The sequence below is a fragment of the Dromaius novaehollandiae genome, chromosome 11 (genome assembly GCF_036370855.1).
Source record: "Dromaius novaehollandiae isolate bDroNov1 chromosome 11, bDroNov1.hap1, whole genome shotgun sequence".
Taxonomy (NCBI): domain Eukaryota; kingdom Metazoa; phylum Chordata; class Aves; order Casuariiformes; family Dromaiidae; genus Dromaius; species Dromaius novaehollandiae.
The window spans coordinates 9,739,466-9,764,326 of record NC_088108.1 but is presented as its reverse complement, the minus strand read 5'-3'; the positions used below and the strand labels follow the sequence as shown (position 1 = coordinate 9,764,326).

General features: G+C 43.3%; 1 protein-coding gene across 4 annotated transcripts in view; it reads right to left on the bottom strand.

Annotated features, from left to right (window-relative positions):
* KIAA1210 (KIAA1210 ortholog) overlaps nucleotides 1–20,133 on the bottom strand; it is a 60,541-nt gene extending 40,408 nt beyond the window's left edge. Inside the window, exon 1 of one of the 4 annotated variants that reach the window (XM_064518218.1) lies at nucleotides 20,009–20,133. Coding sequence is in view for 2 of the 4 variants with exons in the window: in XM_026123104.2 (XP_025978889.2) it covers nucleotides 5,973–6,034 (62 nt within the window). In the remaining 2 variants the exon portion in view is untranslated. Of the gene's footprint in view, nucleotides 1–1,858; nucleotides 1,880–5,972; nucleotides 6,211–13,767; nucleotides 13,877–20,008 lie in introns of those variants that run through there. The other 3 variants (XM_064518217.1, XM_026123104.2, XM_064518219.1) reach the window with 3 other exon arrangements.
* Between the last annotated feature and the right edge of the window lie 4,728 nt (nucleotides 20,134–24,861).

Here is a 24,861-nt window from a genome sequence, read left to right as displayed (position 1 = left end):
AATTCATCATGAATAAAAGTCAAGCATTTAGTTCACTAATTAGCACCAGACCCCGGGAACTCTGAGGCCAAAAGAAACAACCACCACAAAAATCTGAAGCTGGAATGCCGCCTCAGCTCTGGCATGGATGGCTGAAAAGCAAAATCAGGCGGCCTTGCCTGCACAGCAAAGTTATCCTGCTCCGACTGAAATCGCTTCCCCCTCTAACAGCGACAAAGATACCAAGGGGCTACAGCATGATTACGGAATACACCATACCGCAGGATACCTTGGCACCAGTACATCTACACGTATGCAGCAGCATGCACTGGTATAATGATACAGTTAAAAAATGAATGATGGTGTGTGTGGCCCAGGCCTCAGCTTTTTCATGTAGATCACATTGGAAATGTTGAGCTGTTAGCACAGTCCTGACTCTTAGCACAGTGATGAATTGTGACAGCTCAGCATCTGCAAGCAAAATCAGACAAGATATTAAATGACTGACTTTGTTTAAACAGTGACTCCCACAATGAAGCCATGAAGGGCCACCTGCTCTCTCAGTACAAATATTTATAAATAATACAACAAAAAGATACAAAAAGATCTGCAGTTAGTATTTGTTGTGTTCAAAACACCAGCTAACTCCTTGATCCATAATAGCTTTGCCAACCTTGAAAGTGCAACAGATTTAGCTCAGACTTATAAACATACATGATTTTAGAGTGGACCTTTTGGTAGGCACTTGTGCAACTTGTGCTCAACTGTTTAACAGCAGTAACCCTTAAGAGAAAAAAAAAAATCAATCTTCAGAATTACCTCATGTTTTTTGCCTGTCTCCCCACAAGCAGATTCATCTCCAAGTTACCCAAGTTTGGCTGATAATCAGCTCCAGCTGCCCTACACCAGCTCAGTTAGGTTATCTACTGGAAGCACAGCTTGGACCTAGTACATTTTTGTCATAAGTATCTATAGCCAAATTTCCGCTTTTAAAGCCAATTCTAGGTCTTCACATCACAGCTTTAAACTTTCAAGGAACCTCTGTACAAGGAGGAAATGACAAATTAATCTCTCCAGATGGCTGGAAGGGTACAAAGCTAGACACTGAGCAGTACAAGTTTCTGCTTAAGGAGAGAACAAAAGGCAAAATTATGACAAGATGTTTTCACGGCTCAGTCTGGCAAAATAAGGTAGACAAAAGGCTGACAGCCAAATGGTGCGTAAGAGCGAGAATCACATTCAGGGGATCGTCCCAAACTGAGAAGCTTCTGCTCCAGTGCAAGAGAAGCAGGACAGGCCATATTAGAGGTGCTCATCCATCAAATACTCAGTAGCTCGGTGGTGGGGAAAGGGCTGCTCTGCTGAAGCCAAGCAGACAGGCATGCCTGCTGGGAACTCCTCCGCTTACAGCCAGCAAACGCACCACATCACTGTGGCTGCTAAAGCAAACACTGCCCAGAGAGAAGTGCGAACAGAGCAAGAAGAACTGGGAGCGGTGGAGTGACTGTCTGGCCATATTAAGCCTCAACTGAACGTCTTGCACAGAGATGAGTCAAATGGAATGAATCAACACATAGAAAGAGCTGATCTTTTCGTTAATAATACAACACCATTGTACTGACTGTGCCCAACTGCCTGCAGTACCATGGCTCCACCACCTCCTGATTGCTTTTGTTCGCTCTCTCCATTTATTCTTGTGTAAGAAAACAGGGTTTAAGTCTGTACACATTTAAAACCAGGCAGAGTGGTGAACAAGCCCTATGGGCAGAAGACAAAATGCCCACCACCCGCCACATAGAGGAACAAGCTCAAAGGTTGTGTATTCGAAGATTACCCAAGAGACCCAGAATGCCTGGGGAGCCCTTTCAGCTCAGCTCACCCTCTGACTTGGCTCCAGTTATGTGAACTCTCCACTTTCTCCAAAAGCACAGCCCTTCTCCTGTCCAATGCATCGCCCCTTGCTTCTTCTGTAAGCCCTTTCTTGAAACCCGCTGTTGCCGCCTCTGTCTGGATCCAGGGATTGTCTCTGCTCCGGTGAATGTGCTTTCCTGGATGGGAGCCACCTTTTATCCTCAGATATTTTCATCTCAAAAAAAAGCCCACCAAAAAACTGTTAGTGAGTGACTCTTGTCCTCACTAGGAAATAATGTGTTGAAGAGGTGTACAAAAAAGTCAAGTAAACAAATATATTTCAGGATACCCAAGTGTTCACGGCAAGCATTTCATCTCACCAGAATGGATCGGCTGCACAGACAGACCCCAGATCACCACGGGACCGCGGCAGTAGCTCCAGTAAGTACTGCCAACAGGTGCCGGCCCCGGCTCCGGGGCAGCACCCACCGACTCCAAACTGCATTGCCTCCTGACAGCTGCCGTCCTAACTGAGCCTAGAGACTGCTCGTGAGCCGAGCCCAGGTATGCAGGGGGACGTTGCAGACGAGGATGGCCAGGGAACTTGGTGTCTCACTTCAAATGGTCCATGAGCCCTGGAGAGATGCTCTCGGGGCTCCATGTGGGAACATGTGCCCAAGAGGAGAACTTCATGTACTGTGGAGAGCCAGCAAACACAGCTACTTGGGCCCCGCTGCGATTACACAGCTCCAAAAGCGAGAGATGCCACAGGAAGCGAATGAGCTGCTGACAGAGAAGAAGCAACAGTTTTAAGCTGCCCCTCTTCCCCATGGTGCCAAGTCGCTACTTCAGCAGCCATCAGTGGTGCTTTAAACCCCTTCCAGTTCACTTGCTGGGGTCGAAGCTAAAACAGCAGCTGTTGGCTACGGATGGGGAACCAAAGGCTCTAAGAAGCTTACACAGATATAAAAGCTGTAAAAAGTGTATTATGCACCTAGGATGCAGGGACTCCTGGTATTCCCTCCCCTGTCCCCTGTGAGCCTCTCCAACAAGCAGGCTGGGGCCAGCGGAGCAGGAGGGGAGGGAAGGGTGCAGAGAACAGCCATCTCGGCTTAGTCCACTATCAGCCAAGTAGGCAGCATATCCCATCTTTGCAATAATCCCAGCAAACTCTGCAGTCTCTTTCTGATGCTCATCTGAACAGGCAATAACACAACACACAGCAATAAAGCAACAGCACCTAATCCAGTAAACAAATTTTACCAAATGCCCTGGTCATAACATCATTTAAAATTTTCAATGTCTTTCATATCAGACAACATAAAAATATATTGAAAATGATACTGATACACCCCTTCATCAACTGCTTTACCCAAATGCTGAACTTGCCTGCAGGGATTTCTTGACAATTTTGGACTGTAAGTAAAGAATACAATATCCCATTGGAAGTGCAGAGATTGGCACAGCAGAACATACTCAAATTGAAATACATCCATAATTCTGGGACTGCTTGTGAAAGGCACCATGAAATCTTGAGTGACCACATTAAATACAGACCAGTTAAATACATTTTCTTATAGTCTGTTATAGAAACCATTTCTGAGCTGGCATGCAAAGCCTTCAGCCAAATATTTTATATAACTTCTAACACACTGTATTTGTCTTTGGAAATTGGCAGTTTGCATTGACCATCAGTGAACCTTCGTATTCAAGGAACCACATTTTCAGCTCACAACTATATATTTGGCTGGTATCAAACACTGAAAGACAGTTATGAATAGATTCCTCCCCAAGCTTTAGAAAAGTGCATTATATCTGGCCAGAACCGATAGACTTTTCTGACATCATACTGGGGCCAAACACAATGAAATTTTGCTTGAACATGGATGAGCTACAAACTTTTTGGAAAAAGAACAGTCTGGGATTATTCGGGTTGCAGGTGCCCATTAAAGAGAAATATGAAAGCAACCTACCACTTTTATTTCAGTGGAGTGGCAGCCAAGCTTGGGGCTGTGGTGAAGAATTAGCTGGATGAGGCTTTGTTTTTTTGTTTTTCTATGTGACATCTCATAAAAGAGCTGGAACAAAGCACAGGGGTAGGACTGACTGTGGAAAGATGAGATGAAGACAGTGTTGCAGTGTACAAAGGCAGAGCCTTTGCTTCTCCTCGCAAAACATGGGGGGCACAGGTAGATGTGACAGCGGCACGGCAGAGGAGCTACCCAGGGCAGCTTTCAGAACAGCCCAGGTGCTTCAGCTAGACCCAGCAGCTCACAGCCCTGCATGGATCCTCTCCCAGCTTCTGTGGCAGGTTTTACAGCCTGTGCTGAGCTCCACGCTGCTTTGGCTAAATCGCTACTGGTACCCGAGCCAATAGTTTAAAATATAAGTCACTTCATTCCAGAATAACTTTCATTCACAAAGCAAACTAACTGCTCCAGGCAGAACATCCATGTGAGGATTTGGGGAAGCTATTCCAATGACCCTTTTGTCCAGGAAGACAGACTCTTCATGTCAAACTCCCAACAAATTTCACCCCAAATTAATCTCAGGTGCCAAACATCACTTTTACCTAATGTCTTAGACTTGTTTTAACTGCCAATAATCACAGCCAAAGCAGAATATAAAATCTGTAAAGACTGCCAAGTATTAATAGTTGCATTAATCCACTTGGGAACTTATCACACAGCTGAAACAACACGCTGAGGAATATAATCTGAATAGACACCCAGCGCTGAGACCTAACTGAAGAGTAACAAGAAAGAAGAATTTGCTGGAGAAAACAAATTGATCCTTATTAAACAGGTAAAGATCCACCAGGAAAGAAGTGATCATATGCCATATGAAAGAAGTCTCATCTACTCATCCTTTATAGCTTCTCCCACCTTTCTAAGTTTGCTTTAACAGCATTAGATGCTGGAAGATATTGGAGAAAAACAACTTAGCATAAATGAAACAATGTAAATTGATTTTCCCTGTCAACACAATAAAATACAAGTGCCAATCCCTCTGCCTTCATCAGGTCTCATTCTTGGCATTTATTTAGTTGTGTTCACATCCTCCTTCTTTCCAAATATTTAGATCCCTCTCATATGTGCTCTTCACAGTTTCAAAGGAGAAGAGTTAAAATGGGATGGAAATGCTAATTGAAATACAATAGGAATTGGGTGCCTTTGAAAATCCATGTTTCCATCAAAGTAATATGAGTCAAATTGTTGGTATGAAGGATACAATCTTTAGGAGAGGGAGAAGGAGAAAGAGCGAATTGACAGCTTCATTTTTGAACTGGAGTTTTCCTCTGCTAACCAGGACTTCATCCATCTATTTAAATATCCTAATTCATATCCTAAGCCTCAAGATACTACTTTGCAAGCCTTTTTCCCTCTCTTCAATCCCATATTGTATGCAAGAATAGAGCCCTCTACAGTCTGCTGATGCAAAACATTATCAAAAACCACTGCTCAGCTTTTGCAGCCGAGAATTTCATTCCATTCCTTAGCAGTGAGAATGTCACAGGAAAAATAAAATGTGTCTTCACAGTTGTTTAAAGCATAAATACAAACATGCATTGTCCCATCCTCTTCTCCCTTTGCAGCCTGCTCCAACAGAACATGACAATGAAGCAATCAAAGTATTTATTTTAAATAAAACCAAATCCCTCAACAGGGAGCAATTACAGAAACAAACCTCAGGTTGCTTATACAAAAACCGAGCACATCAAGTTCTCAAAGAGCATATAATGCCACGTTTGTAGCGGAACATTTTTAAAAGCCAATGTGCATTTCTATATTTCTCTTCTTATTTGTTAATATATAATCAATGTAGCTAATCAGCAAGGAAGAGGATATCTTTTCCTCTTGCTATAATTAGACAAGAAAAGGTTCTTAATTCCTTTTACAATATTTAGTGTCTGCCACTGGACTTATACCTGTGAAGGAAAAAACATGCTCAATTTTCATTAGTTTGGTATTTCAGTCAGAACTGATTTTTTGCACTTTTGCACTCAGAGTGGTGCTTCAGGATCAAAGCATAACACTTTGTTCACAGCTGCTGATGCAGTAGAACAGAGGCAGAATTTTAAAGTACCCACTAAACTCAGCGCACTTTGGAAAGGTGGAGGGAGGGCTCAGCATGGCACTTACTTTTTACTTTTCAGGCAACTGTAGAATCCAGCCATGGTCCTTCCCGGGAGGCGTGTGTGCATTTAATTCATCCTTGTGTGTGGATGCCAGCACAAAGATTCTGCAGCTTCGTATCCTGCTCACCAGATGCCCACACACACACTCAAGAAAGCCAGCATGCCGATGCAATTACTAGCCAGATAAAGTTCCTGATCTGAGGCCCTCAGACTCTGCTGAACTGGGTCCAAGGAGGGCTGTGCTTGTTCCATACATGGTTATGAATTGTTAACTCCCCCTTTTCCTGTCTCCTTCCAGCTCTTGGTAAGCACAGCATCCTAAGTGCAAAATACCATATGGCATTTGATTCTGTCTCCCTGTGGGACTAATGAGAGGCTTGGTTGTAATTAGGATGTGAAGAAGCCCTGAGGAGTATACTGTTATTTTTAAACAGAAAAAGGCTACAGAAAATACTTGTAACCTCTCTGAGATAACCATTAGAAACCGTAGTCATTCTCCAGCACATAAGGAGTGCATGGGACCTTCCAGAACAGTCATTATCCCATCTCACTGTAAATCACAATCTATTCTAACAAGCCACTCTGCACATTAACAGAAACACTACAACCCTGCAATACTGCAAGGCAGGAAACTTTAGTCTTTATAGTAGCCAGCACACCCATATTAGAAAAACACTGCCTGGTGATGCCCTCAGATGCACGTAACAGTACTGTTTCCTTATTACTCACAACAACATGCTAAGGGGACCCTCACTGGCTGTGGAGGGAGAAAAATGCCCACCATTTAATGCTGGGTAGCAGCTACATTCATTGGGGTCACCCAAGCCTTGGGGACAACATAGCTGCTCATATTTCTGACATTACATTGCATTAAATTCATATGCAAATGAATTTGCATCGTATTTTATGCATTTCCAAAGAGCAGTTAATGACCCCTGTTGAGGTAAAAGCAGAGAGGTGAGGCAAGATATTGCTTGTGCTGCCTGCATACAGCTGGGGAGCATCAGCAGCCAGCAATAAAGTGTTAGCCTGTTCCTGCTGCATGCCTTGGTAAGAATCTCAGCTTTTGATTAAAAAAATGCATGCATATTTTAATGCAGTAAATTTGTAAAGGAAAGACTTACACTGACTCCTAAAAGATCAGAAGAAAAACACACTTATTCATATTTCTCAGCTAGTACATGGTATTTGAATACTTGGATCTGGCAGTACAATAAGGAGTATTATAAAAGCATTGCTACTGAGTTCCTCTTAAAAGTGCTGACTAGCAAGACTAGATCTAAGGTGGATCAGTTCTTCTGGAATACTAGGAAAAAATATTTTATTTTAACAGCTTTTTCCTCAGAGAAGCATGACGCCTGAGAAATGCACTCTGGAGGAGGTCTCCTGCAGCCTGACCTAGGAGTCCCATAGCCCTCTCTGTTTGAGCAGTTTCATAATGGTGTAGAAATCTGAAATCAGAAAGGACAACTCCATTTCTTTATTCTCTGTGAAGCCCCCCTACACAAAGGAAAGGCATATTACACAAATGTCAAATGACAGTAAATGCATGGCCATCACAAACAGGAACAAAGTCATATTCAAGTCTAGTTTCCCACCTAGCAGAAAAGAGAAAGCTTCTACATACAGCCAAGTTCAATGTTTTCCACAGAAGAACTGCAAATCAAACCTGACCTCAAGAGGATAGTTCCCTCTGCCTCTGGAAAAGACAGAGCAAAAGTGCAGTAACAATAGTTACAGTTTTACCTAAATGAGTTTCATTGTTGTCCTGAATTACTGCATTTGTAACGATGACAAGGTGCTGAACTCCTAGCTCAAACAGGCAAAGGCTAGCTAGAGAGCATTAGCCTCCACCCGGCAGAGAAAGACCACAAAAAAAGGTTAAAATCAAGACTATGGTTATAGGATAACAAGCACCAAGAAGGAATTCCCAGAGATTACCGGGGAAACGTTCTGACTGGCTTGAGGTACAAAACCTTGGATGTAGGATTTCATCTGAAATCTGACTGGCATTAAGTTCAGAAAACGCTGCCAACAGAAACATTTATAGTAAAAAATAAAGGAAACCTCATCAGAAAATCAAATTTGGATTTAAAAGCAAGAGAGATCAAATGGCACAAAATGCAGTGGGAAGGCCCAATCCCTAAATCCAGTGGTAGGGTGTAATCCTCATGGCTTTGGAAGAATTTCATCATTTCAACTGGTGTAGAATGGGGACCACAAGCTTCAAAAGATCAGATTTTTTGCTAAACATAAAACAGATTCCCCCTCTTCTATCCACTCAAGATGTGAGCTTCACCTTCAGAATATATTTCCTTTTGCTAATTTTTTTTTGTTTCATGTATTTGTTCTTGGTCTTGAAATTACTTACTTGAGCATGTAAATCTTCATCTGTTAGTTCTCATTGCGGCCAAACATAGTTCTGTTCCCAGGAGCTGGCAGTTTAGCAACACACGTTGCACCACGTAGAAAGACCTTTACTTTCCAAGAAGCACAGACTGGTAAACAGTCATTAAAAATAATTACCTCACCTCAGGATTTAATCCTTTTTGATTGTCTATCTTCATATCAGTCTCGAAGCCACTTCATGGTAGCATTTATTATTTACTGCTCTGACTCTTCATCACTAGCACAGCTCCACATGGCTCCACACTGAGCTTTCTGAGTACAGATCTGAAATCGTACACATTGGTAAATACCACAGCTCTCAGTTCATGGGTAAATCAGTGCAGGAAAGCAGTTAAGTGATGTACCCAAAGCTGTGGGTCATCAGTCAAACAGTGGCAGAGCTGCCATTAGCTTCTCTGCTTGTTAAGTACTAAAACAAGTGGGCTACTCTGCTGCCCGTTAATTAACTAAAGCTGCTTTCAGCTTGGAAGGTGGGTGAACACCAAATAACCACAGAATGCAGACTTTGGCAAAGCAGAGATGGTTCCTTAAAGATATGGAAGTGGGCAAGTTTAGACACCTGGATGCTGAATCAGATCTGGACTTCCCCTGAAGTCTGTGGTTTGGCTTGATTGAAATAACCCAGTTTAGGCCCATTTCTAACTGCAGATTAGGGACTTCCCCCGTGACTTCTTCAAACTCACTGTCACTACTCTCCCTCAACAGCCCAGCATCACACCACCCCTCTGGTGAGCACTGTGCATCCAAACCTGCCTGGCTTTGCCTCCTGCGTCTGCAGGCAGACCAAGCGGCCCAGGCGGCAGCTGCCCTCCTCAGCGGAACCGGCACTGGTGGAGGGGTAGGGGCACAGCTTCCAGCGCCTGTTCAGCTTCCTAACAAGTCTCTTAATTCCTCCAACGGGAGTGAGGGAGGCAAGTCTGAGCAAGGCTCAGCAACCCAATCTTTGAGAAATGCTTGCACTAAAATATACATCCTAAAATCTGAGAAAAAGTTACTCATTGTACAGGTGCTTTTACCCGCATCATTGCAAAAAACACTTTTGCAAAGTAACCAACAATAACTAGTAATCCAATGGGGGAAACTCAAAATGAACTAGAAACGCTGGCATGTTTCCACAGTCACTTCCTACACATACACACGTACACAGGGTACATGCCAGCAGCCTGGCAGCAGAGGTGTTAGGAGCTACACACATCGCCAGCAATTCAAAATATGTTCCGTGTCCAACGGATCTACTGCTTTTCTTGCAGCCTCTTGCAGCTAGATCTCTAAGGACTGACCAAATCTTCGCCTCCTCTGCTCTCGGCTAGCAAGCACTTCGGACTCCTCGAAATGCCCATTCGACACTGGCTGTGTGGGATCAGGGCACACGCACAGTGCAAAGCAGCAGGGACGGACCAGAAGATGTCGTGGCGTTGGGAAATCCCATGATTCACCAGCCGCATTTAAACGTGGCTGTTTGACTCTTTATCTGTTTATTTTCAAAAAGGGATGAAAGTGTCATGTGAATTTTTCACCAAGCAAATATGGGGGCAGGAGTGGGAAACCTACAGCAAACGGATAGACTCTAGCATTTTGGATTTCCAGTATATTTTGCCATCTCTGAACTGACTTCCTATTCAAAGGGCAGACTTTGGTCTCTCATTATTACCATTAGCCTCTGTAAAAATCCAGGTTAATTCCCCCTCTTCCCAACACTAACAAAGTCCTGTTCTGACGGCATTCTTCTACTAAGTTTTGCTGTTGTGAGAAACACGGTATCTAACAGGAGTGAATTCACCGGATGAGCTCTGCAGCCCCCCGTCACCATGGCCATAGGGTGAGCTGTCACGTGCACCTATCTATAAGAACACGGATTTTACACAGTGAAGATTCTGTGTATTTCTTACACAAAAGTTGCATTTGGACCCCTAATAACATTTTGCACTTAAAGTTTGCCTACATTGCACAAGGACACGTCAAGCAGGGGTCTCCAAGGAAACATTCACGGTGTCAGAGCACGCACCCCACACCACCCAGACCTTGGAGCGGAGAAGCACCCTGGTCTGCATCTGTGCAACCTGGTGAGCAAGCTGGTGTGGGTGCCGCAGCTTGCACGCCAGCAGCTAGTCTGCTCCCCAACGGGGTGGCCTGCCGAGGCTTCGCGTTCTGGGGTTACATGAAAGCATCAGGTTGTGGAGCAGGGGATGGGGCTGGATAAACTGAAGTGACTAATTCTCCTCCTCTCCACCCTTCCCAGCTATGGCCTGCCTGAGCACCACGTGCCCTCCTGCATCCCTTAGCGCAGCTGAAGCTATGCAGCTGCACAGATCCTCTGCTCCTTTTAGAGCAGGGCTGCCCTACCCTTAACCAACTGACATTTTCTATTCATTTGTGTATCTCTGAAGAAGTAACCTTGTCACTGTCTGGATATCAAATGAGGTATCTGAGGTAAATCCAGCAGCTGAATCCAAGTCTAGCCTCCAGCCCTCACGTCTTTGCCAGCAGGCAAAGAAGTCAGTGTTAACTGAGAACTTTCAGACCAGATTTTACACTGCACTTGACCTCACCTAAGTTTTTATAAAAATGTGACACTCCAGCTGAAGTGCACTCCTTCCATTATAACCCGCAATAAATCCTGCACAAGAATCTAGCTGCGACACTGCAAGTCACTCCCTCCATAACTCATACCATGGCTCTCTGCATTCGGAGTGTGGATTGTTTAACTGTGTGCTAACATAAATGTGACTATAAGGAAACACTTTTCTGAAGCAGAAACAGATTCAGCTTTGTTCCAAGTGAGATTCCCTGGCTGGCAAGTGGGCCTGGCTTGGAAATTTTCAGAGAAAAGCCTTCATTACTAAAGAAACAACTAAACATGCATCACTGTTAAAAGCTGCAGCATCAGAGCTTTAAACAGACTGGGCTGGAATCAAGCACAGTATTCTGCGGAAAACAAAGAAGTCGAGATAAGAGGATTTCTGCCTTTCAGAGTTTATACATCCATCTGTGATTAATATTAGGAGGAAAATGAGGGTCAAATCCTGTCTCTGAAAGTAGAGAGCATAGTCAGGGGCCCCTCTAACTGTGCACTGTACGAGCCTTTTATTAATGTATACGAGCCGGAGGAATTTGCCATGATACTTGCTCTGGGGGCTAATTGCTGTATGTTAATCTAATTACGTCTATTTTTACACTCTGTGTGCAATGTCTGGGGTTTGGAGTTAGGTTTTTCTTGTTTTGTTCTGTTAATCACTGTTAGAGGAGTTTCTGCAAGCTCCTTCAATAAAAAGAATATTTTAAAGAAAGCAGCAATACATATAATCTCTTTGATTCCAATGTTTGGTAATTCTGAGTATGAATCATATCTTGAAGTTTACCACAAACACACTCTCTCCACCTCTGAGGAAGGAGTGAGGATAAACTCCAGCATGTCGCATCCAGCACGTTACTGAATTCTAAAACACAGCAGAAAAGACCCTGGTATTCTGAATCTGTCCTCGCCAGTCTGTGCCTCCTTTGTGTCCTCGCAGCCAAACGCAAACTCTTCCTGGATTATGTGGAGATGAAGGTCAGGCCATGTGTCACTCAAAAGGTAATTTCCCCTAGATTTGCAACAGGATCACAGATGTAACCTCAGACCCCAGAGTCAGAAAACATAAATTGCCAAACAAGTAATACAGAAAGCGAGAAAGAGAAAGAAGTGTTTGTTCTACTTTTCACAAATTTACAAGGATTGATTCGCATATAGATATGTAACTTATTTACAGAGAAAATACCAGTATTTCTGTATATGCAGACAATATTGCCAGGATGTACTCCCTCTCACGTATCTGCTTTTTTTGACGCAAGATCATAAATCTAAAATCTAAGTTTTTAAATGAATCTGAGTGAGAAGTGGAATACTTTTGACAGAGTGGAAGAGCTTGGTATTTCCTGTAAAAATACTAGCACGGTCAATATTTTATATACTGGGAAACTGTGGTTCTTTTGTCTAAGGTTGGATAGCACAGAAGTTGAACAAAGGAGCTCTATTTCTACACATTCTGACTTAAGAAAATACCATGTTAAAAAATATTAAGTTCCAACAACACAACTTTTCCTTCTCGGTGTCCAGGCAGACACCAATATGCAAGACCATCTGGAAAGAAATGTGAGAACACAGTATGCAGCTACAGACACATGGATCATTGCCTAGTCTAGATGTTGAACATCAGAGGTAACGGTTACTGAGTCTAAACAAATATCCCGAGACAACTTGAATAATGAACTGTCCCCCTACACCTCATTCGTCTCAAACCCACCTCTAGGGATAGATTCAGTCGATGTCCTTGCAACACTCCCGCCAAACTCCCTTGGAGACAGATCAGACCTGCATCGCCACTAATGCCTGTGCTGTGAATAGCAATCAAGTTTAATGACTTCCCATGTATATTAGTTTTCCACTAATGTAGACCCACCTCTTCGACAAAATTACTCCTGATTTATTTGTACAGGTATAAGCAAGAGGAGAATCAGGGACTCGCACATCTGGAATAATATTCCTAAAACCATCAATATCCTGAATTTCAACTGCCACTGAAATAAAAATTCAAAAGCGAAGGTCATCTCAGATACCATCTCACTGGCTGTCAGCCGAAGTAATAATAATAGAGGAAAGCACAAAAGCACAGTTCTGGGGAAAAGGCTGCCTGACTCCAGTGCCTGCAAACACAAGGCTAAAGATAAAGTGACCGTTAACCTCCAGAGAAGGGCAGTGATGTCCCAGGATGTCCTGCCTGCAGGCTTTATTGCTCCAAAGGGAAATGGACAGAAAATGAAAATGAAGACTGCGTATTATCGACATTTAACTCAAATTTGTAGGCAACAGTAATATCTTGCTTTCTTTGTTAGTTTCCCTCTGTATAAAGACGCAAAAGCATTGAACCTGGTTCATTTCATAAACTGCAAGATTAAGTAGTACATCTTGAGTAATAATAAATTACCTACCAGTACTCAATATGTGCAAGATTAATTACAAACATCAGACCCTGTACCCCTTCTGCACAGAATACAGTATTACTCCATTCTGCAGATACAGCTGGGAGAACTGAGGCAGAGTAATTCAGTGACTATTCCAGAAACCATAAACTAAAACTGAACTCAGAGTTCCTGGTGCCTGGAACTGCATTTAGACCATGAGTCTTTCCCCACCCTCCCTCACTCAATAAGGACAGCCAGAAAGAAACTATAAGAATAGGCACTCTATAAATATCTAAGATAACTTCGAGTTTACTAACCAGCCTTCAGCTGTGGGAACTTTTACAGGATCACTGGCACCAAAACGTTGAGTTAAACTAGAAATCAATGACTCTACCTCACAATTTAGCCCCTTCTGTCCAGATTTAAAATCATCACATAATAAAATATACCTCATACTGAGCCAATTTCACCAGAGCAGTCCCACACCACAGCAGAGTTCCCTGCACAGCAGCCCGATGCATTACTCAGATTCAAGTCCTGGGAATCTTCAAATATCCACAGTTTGTTCCCAATTGTCTCTTAAATATGCTAGCCTTGTTCCCATCATAATGGGAAGGGAAAATATCAAATAAATATCCAGAGGCTGGAAATACACTAATTGCAGAAGAATTTTACCTAAAACTGTTGAATAAACTATGGTTCTGAGTCACCAAGTCACTTAATCATATGCTTAAATCAGATCTCTGCTTGGTCCTTCCCATTCCAGAGGGTATAACCACAGATCTGGGCACATAGCTAAGCAATGTGCTGAGCTGACAGGTCTACCTATCATCCCCGGATCGGACGTATCTGAAAAAGCTGCAGAGTCACTGACAAACTTAAGTCCATTGCCTTAGTATCTTTCTGCTTTACCATGGGAATTAGGCGATACCTACAGCTTTCTACAGCACCTACATAAGAAAACAAACTCAGATCAGAGAGACTAATATAACTGATATTGTCTGGCATAGCATCAGTTGTGTCCTCACGGCACTCTGTATCACCTGCAGACAAGCTGGTGTGAAGTCCGAAGACTAGGTATGCTTGTTCTGCCCTCACAGACAGCTCCCCTTCCTCAAAAAATACTAAGCAAGCCTTCAGTTTATTAAGGACTGTTTATATATAATGTGAGTTACAGACTACATAGTATTTAAAAGCAACAAAATGTTGCTGAGCTAAATTACAAGGTGGATTTGCATTTCTTTCTAGATCTCAAAATATCTATATTGCAATATATTCTCACTGTGGATGAGATTTAGTATTTCACTAAGGCAACTATAACCAAGTACAACACTAATGAGACTTCTGAATATTTTTTCCTAGATTATGCAAAGTTTTTTCACCATAAATTGTTACGTAATTGCTTAATATAATGGAACTTCGGTAAAAAGACATGCAAACGAAATACCATTAAATGCTGTGGAATAACCACTGGTCATCCATAAAAACAGTATTACTGATGATACGATGAAATTTTTATTCTTACTGGAATCAGTTATAAAAATAGCAAATATGTCATCTTCAAAGAGAGAAGTACATATGTAACACCCCCTCACCAAAATAAAAAACCCTTCAAAATCCAAACTACTTTCCCTTCGGAGAAGCGACAGCACAATGACTGCACTGATGCTGTGTAGCACATAGTAGAACAAAATCCAACTCACACCTGATGGCTGTGTTTATCCCTCTTGCAGAATGAACAGTAGTGACAATGGCCATAGTTTGGAGGACAGTAAAGAGCAAGAAATGTAATCACCAGAATAAAAGCATATAATTTTCCTGTATTCCTTTTTTCCACCTATTCACATCCACAGAAATTGTGGCGGGATAGCTTACAATACAGTTTTTTCAGACTCATCACAACAATAATAGCTGGTTTGCTCTCTTTCTTTCTTTCTCTTTCCCTCAAACATGGTTTTACACTACTTCTAATTAAAAAGGTAATAAAAAACCATTTACATCATCTAGGAGCTTGACAAATCAACTAAAGCAAGAACTTCTGAGATAAACGATAGTCTTTCCTTGATTCAGGTTTCTTGCTTTAAGCTGATTTATTATAAGAACATTAACATTTTAATGTATTTTCTCGTATAATAAGACATCATTTTAATTATTGCAGAACCCACAGCTTTAGGAGTTTAACACTCATTAAATCCACTCTTCAGTCATCACAGTAGCAACAAAATAATAATACATAAAATACAGATCCCAAAAAATAAAATGTGCATTAAAAAATAAATGCTTAAAGAAGCACATGCTGGCAGTGAACGACGCGTGTGTAAACAGTCCAATGTTCCTCTGCTCATGGTATCGTTATTGCTCCTAAACTCTTAAGAGTAAGCAAATATGCTGCATTGTGGTTTTGAAATTCACTCTCTGACACGAAATTGCTGTGTGCTACATCACTTTCAAAAGACTCAAGTCTTTAAAACTTTAAAAGCTTTATGCTTTTAAGTATAGGTAAGGTCTTTCTTCATACATCTGGAAAGAAAGACTGAAGGATTTTGGAAAGAACTTTGATTAGTATCGTACACAAGGCATTGCTGAAATGGGATCTCCAGCTGGCTTGACTTTTCTAACGCATGGGAGGTTTTCCATGCCCCATTCTCTATAACATCACATTCCCATCTCCCTTTTTTTAAACTGAGATTTAAAGAGTCAGTTATATAAATCTACAAGCTCCCTATGAGGTGTTAAATCATCTCCTAGCAGACTCAAACATAATATATAGCTTTAAAAAGCAACAAAATCAAGCAAGCACCTTCCACACATGCTCCCAGTTTGTGGCATGTTCCTGGATAATTATGCTATGGGAGTATACTCAAAGCTTACAGAGGAGCTCTTAGACCATCTCTCAGATGTTATGTAAACCACAGAACCTACCTCCCCTGCTTTCTTTCCCTCACCCTTTCACCTCTCCCTAATGATGTAAAGAAATGTACCACTCAAAAAAATGAATATAGGGTAAATTCGGGAGAATTCAAAAATCCTGCTCCTACTGTGAAAGAAAACAGGATGAGAGAATATATCTTTTCTAAACCTTGCTCCTCCCCGTTGTTACCAGTGATTAGGAATATACAAATGGTGTCTTGAACCACTGGGATAAAACTTCTCCTGACACGGGGAGGAGGAGCACTAGACCCCTGCTATGTGGCTGCAGTCCCGTGCAGCCAGTCAGCAGAAGGCCTGGGAAAAGGCGCTGGTTTGCTAGGTACCGTGGTCCAGTGCAAGACAAATGTCCCCAGATCGCATGGTATGGGCTGCAACTACAGCTCTCCTAAGCTAGAAAAAAGCACTCAAAAAAGCAAAGATTGGCAAAGCATCAGCCAAACTACAGCAGCATTAATCCCCTGTGTGATGACAAGCATCCTTCCCATTTAACCCAGTGAAATAAAAAAATGTTCTTGTAAAGTGTAAATTGGGGGAAAGGAAAGGTCACACTCTGCTGCAAACTACTGTAACCTTTTCTGGTGAATTTTTTGCAGTAATATTTAACAGACTTCTACAAATGATGGCAGCCTCCTTTCATTAGTAAATATCAATTAAATTTAAGAGACACATGTTTGGCAGAAGGAAGAAAGGGCTGAACAGCAGACGAAGATCAGGTATTTTCAAAGAATAGCTGGGAAAGCAGGAGAGGCTGCGTAGCTCTTTGACATGCCATCTTGCTGACGTTAGCTCTGGGGATGGCGTCAAAGCTGTAAGCAAAATAAAAGTATGTGCACTAACCTCCATTCTCCCCCACAGGCTTTTAAGGAGCAATTTAAAAAGAAGCTGTGAAATAAGATCCTCATTACTTCCGACAGTTTTAAGAGTTTAGGGTAGTGCAGTCACCCTAAATTCAACACTCAAGAGTTAGCTAAACTATGAGATGGCTTAAACAAGTGGGTATATTTGCGATAATAATATCTGGGGCTCTCTTCAGTTTTTAGTGAGCATTTAAAGATCCTTGTTTCAAGCTCTGTGGTTGAAAATATATTTTGGCAGTTTTGCCTGGTTTTGGTTGGTTAGTTCGTTGGAAGAATGTTTGGAGCCTTGCATGGCCGCGTGGCTCTGCGAGCTAAGACCTGATGAGGTCTCATGAGATTTATGGGGGGACCTGCAAGAGTTAGCAACAGTGAGGGAGGAATATTAATTAAAATGATCCTTGTTACAACCATCAGCTGCGAATCTCAGTGTCTGCCGCTCTCGCCAAAGAGCCGGTTTCAAGCCCTAACCTGCAGCACTCCCTCCATTGCGCATAAAAGCTGTCAACCAAAGATAGGGAGATAAACATCTCCAGCTAGAGAAAAAAAATTCTAGCTCTGTGCTTAAACTAAATAGACTGGCCTTAAACAAGAAGTGACATTTTTCAAGAAACGCATCTGAGGAAATGATGGGGGGACAGGACTGCATATCCACTAAAACCAACGGCAAGTAACAAGCGCTCTGATGAAATTCACACGGCATCTACGCTTGTGGCACTGCCATTGCTTTTGAAAGCTGTTTTAGATTTTAAGAGTAGACATATCTATATACACGTGACTCAACACGATGCTGCTGGTATTCCAATAAAGCCAAGCCACTAATTCTTGAGTCCGGGCCGTATCCACAGCTCACTCAAACCAATGGCAGTCTTTCCACTGAGTTCAGCTCTTCGTATCATAACTTACGTTCGCAGTTGGATGTACAACGGCTGCAGTCACACTGCTTCATGTCCCCTGTTTGACTCACTACACAGCCTGATGTTTATGTTATATAACTGAAGATATTCGAGACCAACCATTTCACATACACTGTCTGCAGCATAAACACAAGGATTAATGAAAATCCTCAGGAATAATAAAATAAATCAACCTCTCCAGATTGCTAGACCACTGTGCGCTTTCTTTTAGCTTAGAGAGTTCACATATATATATATACGCATCTTTAACAAAATTCAGCAGTATCAGACACAGTAAGCATTCTGATCAAAATTTTAGCAGCATTAAAGCAGAGATTAGGCAGTAATGATTAAAGAGGGTTTGTGAGTATTAGGTATATTAGACTCTCTCCCACGTACACATGGAATGATCGTACAATATTGTTCACTGTGTGCTCATTTTCACAGCTGCTCAAAACTAAACACCTTAGCTGTTCCTGCATGATCCCAATATTTGCATTTGTAGCTTGTGCTGTCTTGTGAAACATTTTAAATAAATGGATTATAAATAAATGAATTATAAATAAATAGATTATAAATAAAGGGACCTGTATTGAACAGGCCTTTGGACCAAGCACAAGTTCTCATTTCTTCATTCACTGCCACACATCTTTTTCTGGCAAAGGAAAATATAGCTATGCCTTTGTCTGCAGCAAATTCTCTGGTAAATTAAGGCATATTTCCATTGGAGACAAAAATTTTTAAATGGAAGCCAATGCCACTAAAACTTCTTACATTGTGAAACTTAACTTATGCTGGTAATGTCTGTGCTTACTGGCTCCCAGAAAGACTAAAACGAACAGATAGCTACTTCCCAAATATCTGAAGATGGACAAAAACCTGTGTTATGGATTCCGAAGGACAAAGAGTTTTGAGTCATCAAATCAGCACCGGGCACGTCTCCATCTCTTTGGTCACAGAAATCTGAGACATTTCACTTTCAGAAAACATCTATCAAATTTTTTTTATGAAAACACAAGCAAACAAGAGGAAAAATCTTTCAGTTGACAACTACCTTCTACTTTTAAAACCTAAGTATAATTTTGGTTCATGTAACATCCAAGTAACTTAGTCCTGCATAGTGGGAAAAGTACGTTGAATGCATACTTCTAACCGCAAAAATCTGTGTACACACTAAACTCGAGTCCCTTCTCAAGCCCAAGGTGAGAAGTGCGTTGTACTTCTCATACCATGGTGAATGGGATGTGAGCCCACTGTGAATTTTGCAGATACGGACCCATTTCAGCGTGGGGCCGGAGAGCTCTGCAACGCCCACGGACCTCGCGCCCCATGCCTGCCGCGGGGCTGCCTTTCGCAATGAGCATGTAAGGGGCTCTGCCGGAGAAGTGTCGCTGTCTCGATCTCCTCGTCAGTCACTTACAGATATCCTTCAGAAATGTGAGTGATTTCACTAAGTTAGCAAGACTTTTCGGGTGCAGTATTCCTCAGGAACTAGCCCAAAACGCTAACAGCGTATCGGTGCACGCATTACACGGCTAGAAATCCAAAAGCAATCAGCTGGGCAGGAAGGGATTCCACGCACATGAAACGGCTGGATTCATTCTTCAAGGCATTTGTTTCACAGCAGCAAGGCTCGCATGTATTTGTATTTCCCACCCTGTAACATGCCTGCGAACACGCTGGCATCCTAACTATGGCTTACGGCACGGCGAGCGTGAGGGGAAAAAGAGGACTCGCAGGCAGGAAGGCGTTAAGGGCTCCCAGCAGCACCTGCCCCTTGCAGCTCCCAAGACCGCAGGACGAGCACAGCGAGGCCAGAGGCCCGCGTGGCTCCCGCCCCGGGGAGCGGCACCTCCGCGCAGCAGCCTGCGCCCCGCTCCTGGCCGCCCGCCACACCCCGCGCCGCCGCCGCCGCCCGGGGACCGCGCTGCCGGCTGCGAGGGGCTCCGACCCGCACCGCGCCGCTCCGCACCCCCCACTCCCCCCCCCCCGCCGCCGCCGCCTCTCACCAGCCGCCGCTCCGCTCCGCTCCGCGCCCGCCGCCGTCCCGGGGCGGCCCCGCCGCGCGCGCTCCGCCCGCCACCGCCGCGCGGGGCCCAGCGCCGCGCGCGCCCCCGGGCGGGACCGGACGGGCCGCGAGGACGGGGCGGCTGCGCTGCGCGTCGGGCTGCCGGGAGCCTGCACCGGGTGTGGGGCACCAGGCACTGGCTATGGGCACCATGCACCAGGCGCTGGGCCCTGCGCACAGGTGTGGTGCACCAGGTACCGTGCACCCTGCACCCTGCACCCAGCCATGGGCGCTCGGTACCTTGCACCGGGTATCGGGCACCGTTCACCGGGTACTAGGGCCCTGCGCATTCAGTACCGTGCACCAGGCAGCGGGCCCTGTGCAAAGGGTGTGGTGAACCAGGTACCAGGCACTGGGCCCCGTGCACTCGGTATCAGGCACCAGGTACCAGGCCCCACGCCCCATGCACTGGGCCCTGTGCACCATGTACCAGGGTCCTATGAACTCAGTACTGTGTGTCAGGTACCAGGCACTGTCTGCCATGCACCAGGCCCCACACATCATGCACCAGGTACTAGGCTCCGTGCACAGGCTATTGCGCACCGGGCACTGGACCCCATGCACTGGGTACCGTGCACCAGGGACCAGGCGCTGGGAATCGTGCATGAGGCTCCATGCTCTAGGTACCGTGCAGCAGGACCAGGCTCTGGGAGGAGCTGGGGCATAGCACAAGGCATCTTCTCAACATGTGTCATTTGCATACCACCTCTCAGGCCCTTTATCAGTGTCAGCTGTGGGATGACCCTGAGGGTCTGAAAGATTTTCCTGTTGAGGGTGTTGCATAACTAGAACAGCTGGAAAAGAGTCAGGGTGAGAAATTAATGGAGTGCTTCTTTAACATGTGTGTTGAAAACTGGATTCCTCTGGATTCACTACTTAGAGATATAACTTTGTGTCAAAACCAAGCACGACGGAATGATATTCAAATGTTCAATAAAATCAGAAAGCCAAAGATAAAAGGAAGCATTTGTGGAAGAGACATAAATCTGGCTTGCACCTGGAAGTGTATCAATCAAACTAGACATCTAAGATGTTTTAGGAAAAAAAGCAAGTGATATTCCTTCCACATGTCCATCTTCCCACTGCTGTTTTTTTCTCTTTACTCAGTCCTCCACGTTGTCTGTGCTGCTTTGGATTGGGCCACCTAAAGCAGACCAAAGGCAGTCAGAGCACTCTTCATAATCAGTGAGGGATGTCAGAAGCAGGTTTCAGCTAAATAGTAATGTCACTCAACTGAGATGAGAATCCATGCCTATCTTGGTGCATTTCTGTAACTGAAATGGTGCAAGTTTACACAGAGAAAACTCTGCTATCTTAGTTTATTGATACTTCCCTTCTTCTAAGCTTTAAAACCATTAATATTGAAGTTAGTTAGCCGATTCACATTAGAGCAGACTGATCCATTCTGAAGCATAACTGGCACTCCCTCGTGGTGGCAGAGAAATAACTTGCCCTACCTCAGGGAAGCAGCGACACGAGTGAAGACAGCTCATGCATTCAGAAGTGCTAGGTGAACATCTCCAGTGTAAGCAAAAATCGGTCCCTGTGAAGAACACACTTATGGGCACTGGATATCGTTTCCTCTCCCAACACTAAAGGAGAACAGTTCTTAATATTTTCTGCTCTCCCCAATAGTGCTACTGACTTGACTTGATTTGTGAATGGGCTCAGTTTCCTTCGTGTTGTCCAGTTATTTTCCATACATAAAACCTTCCTGGATCATTTGACCTCTAAGCAAATCCAAGAAGTTATTTTCGGGAAGTGCAGGGATTTTATTGACTCTTTCACTGTCAATCAGTGTGCTTTCTAAGGATACGGAGACTGTCACATTGCAAGAAGCACACACAGACTACGTTTTCTTTTTTTCCTGTCTCTTCCAGAAGTATCTACAGCTTGTCCAGATTGTTTCTGACATCCACTGACTTTCAAGAAAAGAGCCCATACTAAGAACTCACACCAGGATCTCCATCTGCAGTTAAAAGACAATGAGATGTCTCCAAAACTTCCTAGTGTGGTTGCTGTATGTAATGACCAAGCAAGCTTTCCTGTTGCAGAGACTGTCAGCCCTTTTGGCGTGACTGAACCAAAAGCCATGGCCCTGGCAGCCTACCAGACAAGTCAGTAAGAAAACTCATTGCAGATGTGGCTGGGGGGAAGGTTTGAGTTGCAAGGTCACATCAGTCTGTCACCGAGGCAAGAAATTCTCCAGGATGCTTCTCCAGCTGAGGGGTCTGCCCTCACAACCCCCCTTTCTGGCACATTTTCTAAAACTTGGTAAAAATTTCCATCTGGAGCTGTTTTATGCTGCAGATGTTTAGATTAATATACCTCCAGGAATGACAGGATTTTGATAGCCTTTGGCATAGTGTCATCTTCACATTGCAGAGTTCTTTTTTCTGGCACTGGGCTTGATGGGGAAGAAAGTAGCTAGAAAATCAAAAGATGCAACTGAAAACAAGCATAAATGTAATGGACATGGAATAAAATAAAAATAAATTAAATTAAAATAGCATAACATAACATAAAATAAAATAAAAGAGAAGTCCAACACAAAGACAATCTATGCTTTTGATGTGAGAACTAGATGTAATTCAGAGTGTTCCCAGGCCAGATGCCAGCTCTCCGCACCTGGAACAGACCCACTCTATCAACAGCTTAGTATTATGTCTGCTGCCAACCTTAGGAGTACATTTGACCTACGGGACCTCTGCGGATTAGGGAGTGGTTCTGTTTCCTTGGTGTAGATAGGCACTAGTGCGTAAAGGGAGAGTGAGATTACAGCTCCTCATCATTCCTTCCTTCTCCTTGTTGATGAGTTAAATTATTACCAGGCAAAAGAACAGGATTCTCCCATGCCTGCCCAATGCAAAAGAGTTTAAGCTCTTCTTAAGAGCTGCAAGGCTTGTAGGGATATATAATACCTATACTAGACCAGCTGTGAGGAAAAGGTAGCTACAATGAAGCTTGCCTACTTAAATGTATTAGGTGGTCTAATAAAACATGCTGTCTCTTTCTAGAAGGCTTGAACTCCTTCTGTCCTCGTCAGGCATATTCGGTCTTGCTTTTCTTGGTTTCTTTCCTCAGTTTCCAGAGGAATCTACAGACTCCAAGAGGCCACTGGACCACAAGGCAACAACCCCTCTTTATGGCTGGTACTCGATGCTACAAGCTGTTTGTACTGCAATTCTGTGCTATTTTACTGAAGTTTCTCAAGTTCTCAGGGGAAGTTACAAATGAGACTTTAGACTGACCAGTAGAGATTTAATTTGACAGTAGTTTTTGCTTGTCACCAGTTCTCAGTAAACTCAGAGCCAGAGATACTTCAACACTACTTCAGAAACCCTGGGTCCTTGCAGGTCGAGCCAAAGTCAAGAACAGTCCCAGAGACTGGCAGGTCCAGGAATCTGTTCATGAGCAATGCAAATTAGGCATCAGTGTCATTGCAAACTCCTGAAACCTTTCCTGGCAGTCACAGTTTGAATTAAAAATATCAGTCAAGAATTATTGTGGAGGACTGTATAGGAAATAACTTTTAGCATGAACGCAGCTGCCTTTTGCAGAATCATTAAGAGAACTCTTGCAAGTAATGAAGTTAGTAAAGTGGGCCAGATATCATTGTTTGCAGTGAGAGAACGTGAGGAGCAAAACGAGCTTGGCAACAACGGTGCCCACAAACCCTGCTTATCTGAGCCCTAGCCCTGGTAAAATCTGTCATGGGGAGCATGTAAGCAAAGCATGCTTTGCTTAGAATCATTAAATATGCTCTAAAACATTCCCTAGATCTAGTTCAAGTTCCAAAGTGCAACTAGATAAAGCAGTAAGGTGAATGCTGGAGTATAGAGTTAATTTTCCTTCACCACTAACAGATTTATGCTGGTTCTCAAAAAGAAAAATCAAGTAGGAATATTTAAAACTGTTTGAACTACTCTGATTTGCAAGGAGATTAAAGTTATCTGAGCTCCAATGCTATTTTCTTCGATTAGTATGAAGAGGGCTTTATATTAGTTCTGCTTTATCTGAACGGTTCCACGGAGGAAACTATTACTGTTTGTAGAATGGCAAGAAAAACTGTGTGGGAGCATAATTAATGCCTGTGGTATTTAACTGGAGCTGGGGTCAACGCAGTTCTGACTAGAACCTCCGCTCCACTTAAAGGAATCGCCAAATAAGCCTGCTAACAAGAAACGTGTAGCAAAGGATCCATGAATGTAAATAAATCTGACTGAGGAATCATAATTTTCTTTATGATCATTTATTTTTAAATACTTATTCTTATTTTTTTCTTAAATAAGATGCAATTGAGACACGCATATTTCTGAATATGCTATAATGTTAAGAGAAAAAGTTTGAAGTTGAGCAACCATAGGTTGTAGTACTGGTGCTCGTGTAGCCGATAAGTCGAGATACTATCAATCTTGGCAATATTTCCTGGCCCTTCCTTATCTAAGAATGAACTGTTCTTGCATAGTTTCTCTAGGACACTAGGCATAAACACAGCTTCTTTTCCCTCCCTTCAGCATCTGCTTCACAATCAAATTCAGGGTTCCGGTTAGTTGTTTTGGAGTTTGGGTTCTTCTTCTCTCTTGAACAATATATATTGTAAAGAATGAGACAAAAATCTCCCGCTGTGTTCCTGTTCGTACTGTATCTGTCCCTACCATGGAATATCAACACGATGAAGCACAACAGTGTTACCTCTGCACTGACCAGAGTTAGGTGCTGTCTGAGTAATACAGTTCCCAGTTTGAAAAATTCTGAAGTTTAGGAGATTTATCTAGTATTCCTAAACAGAAT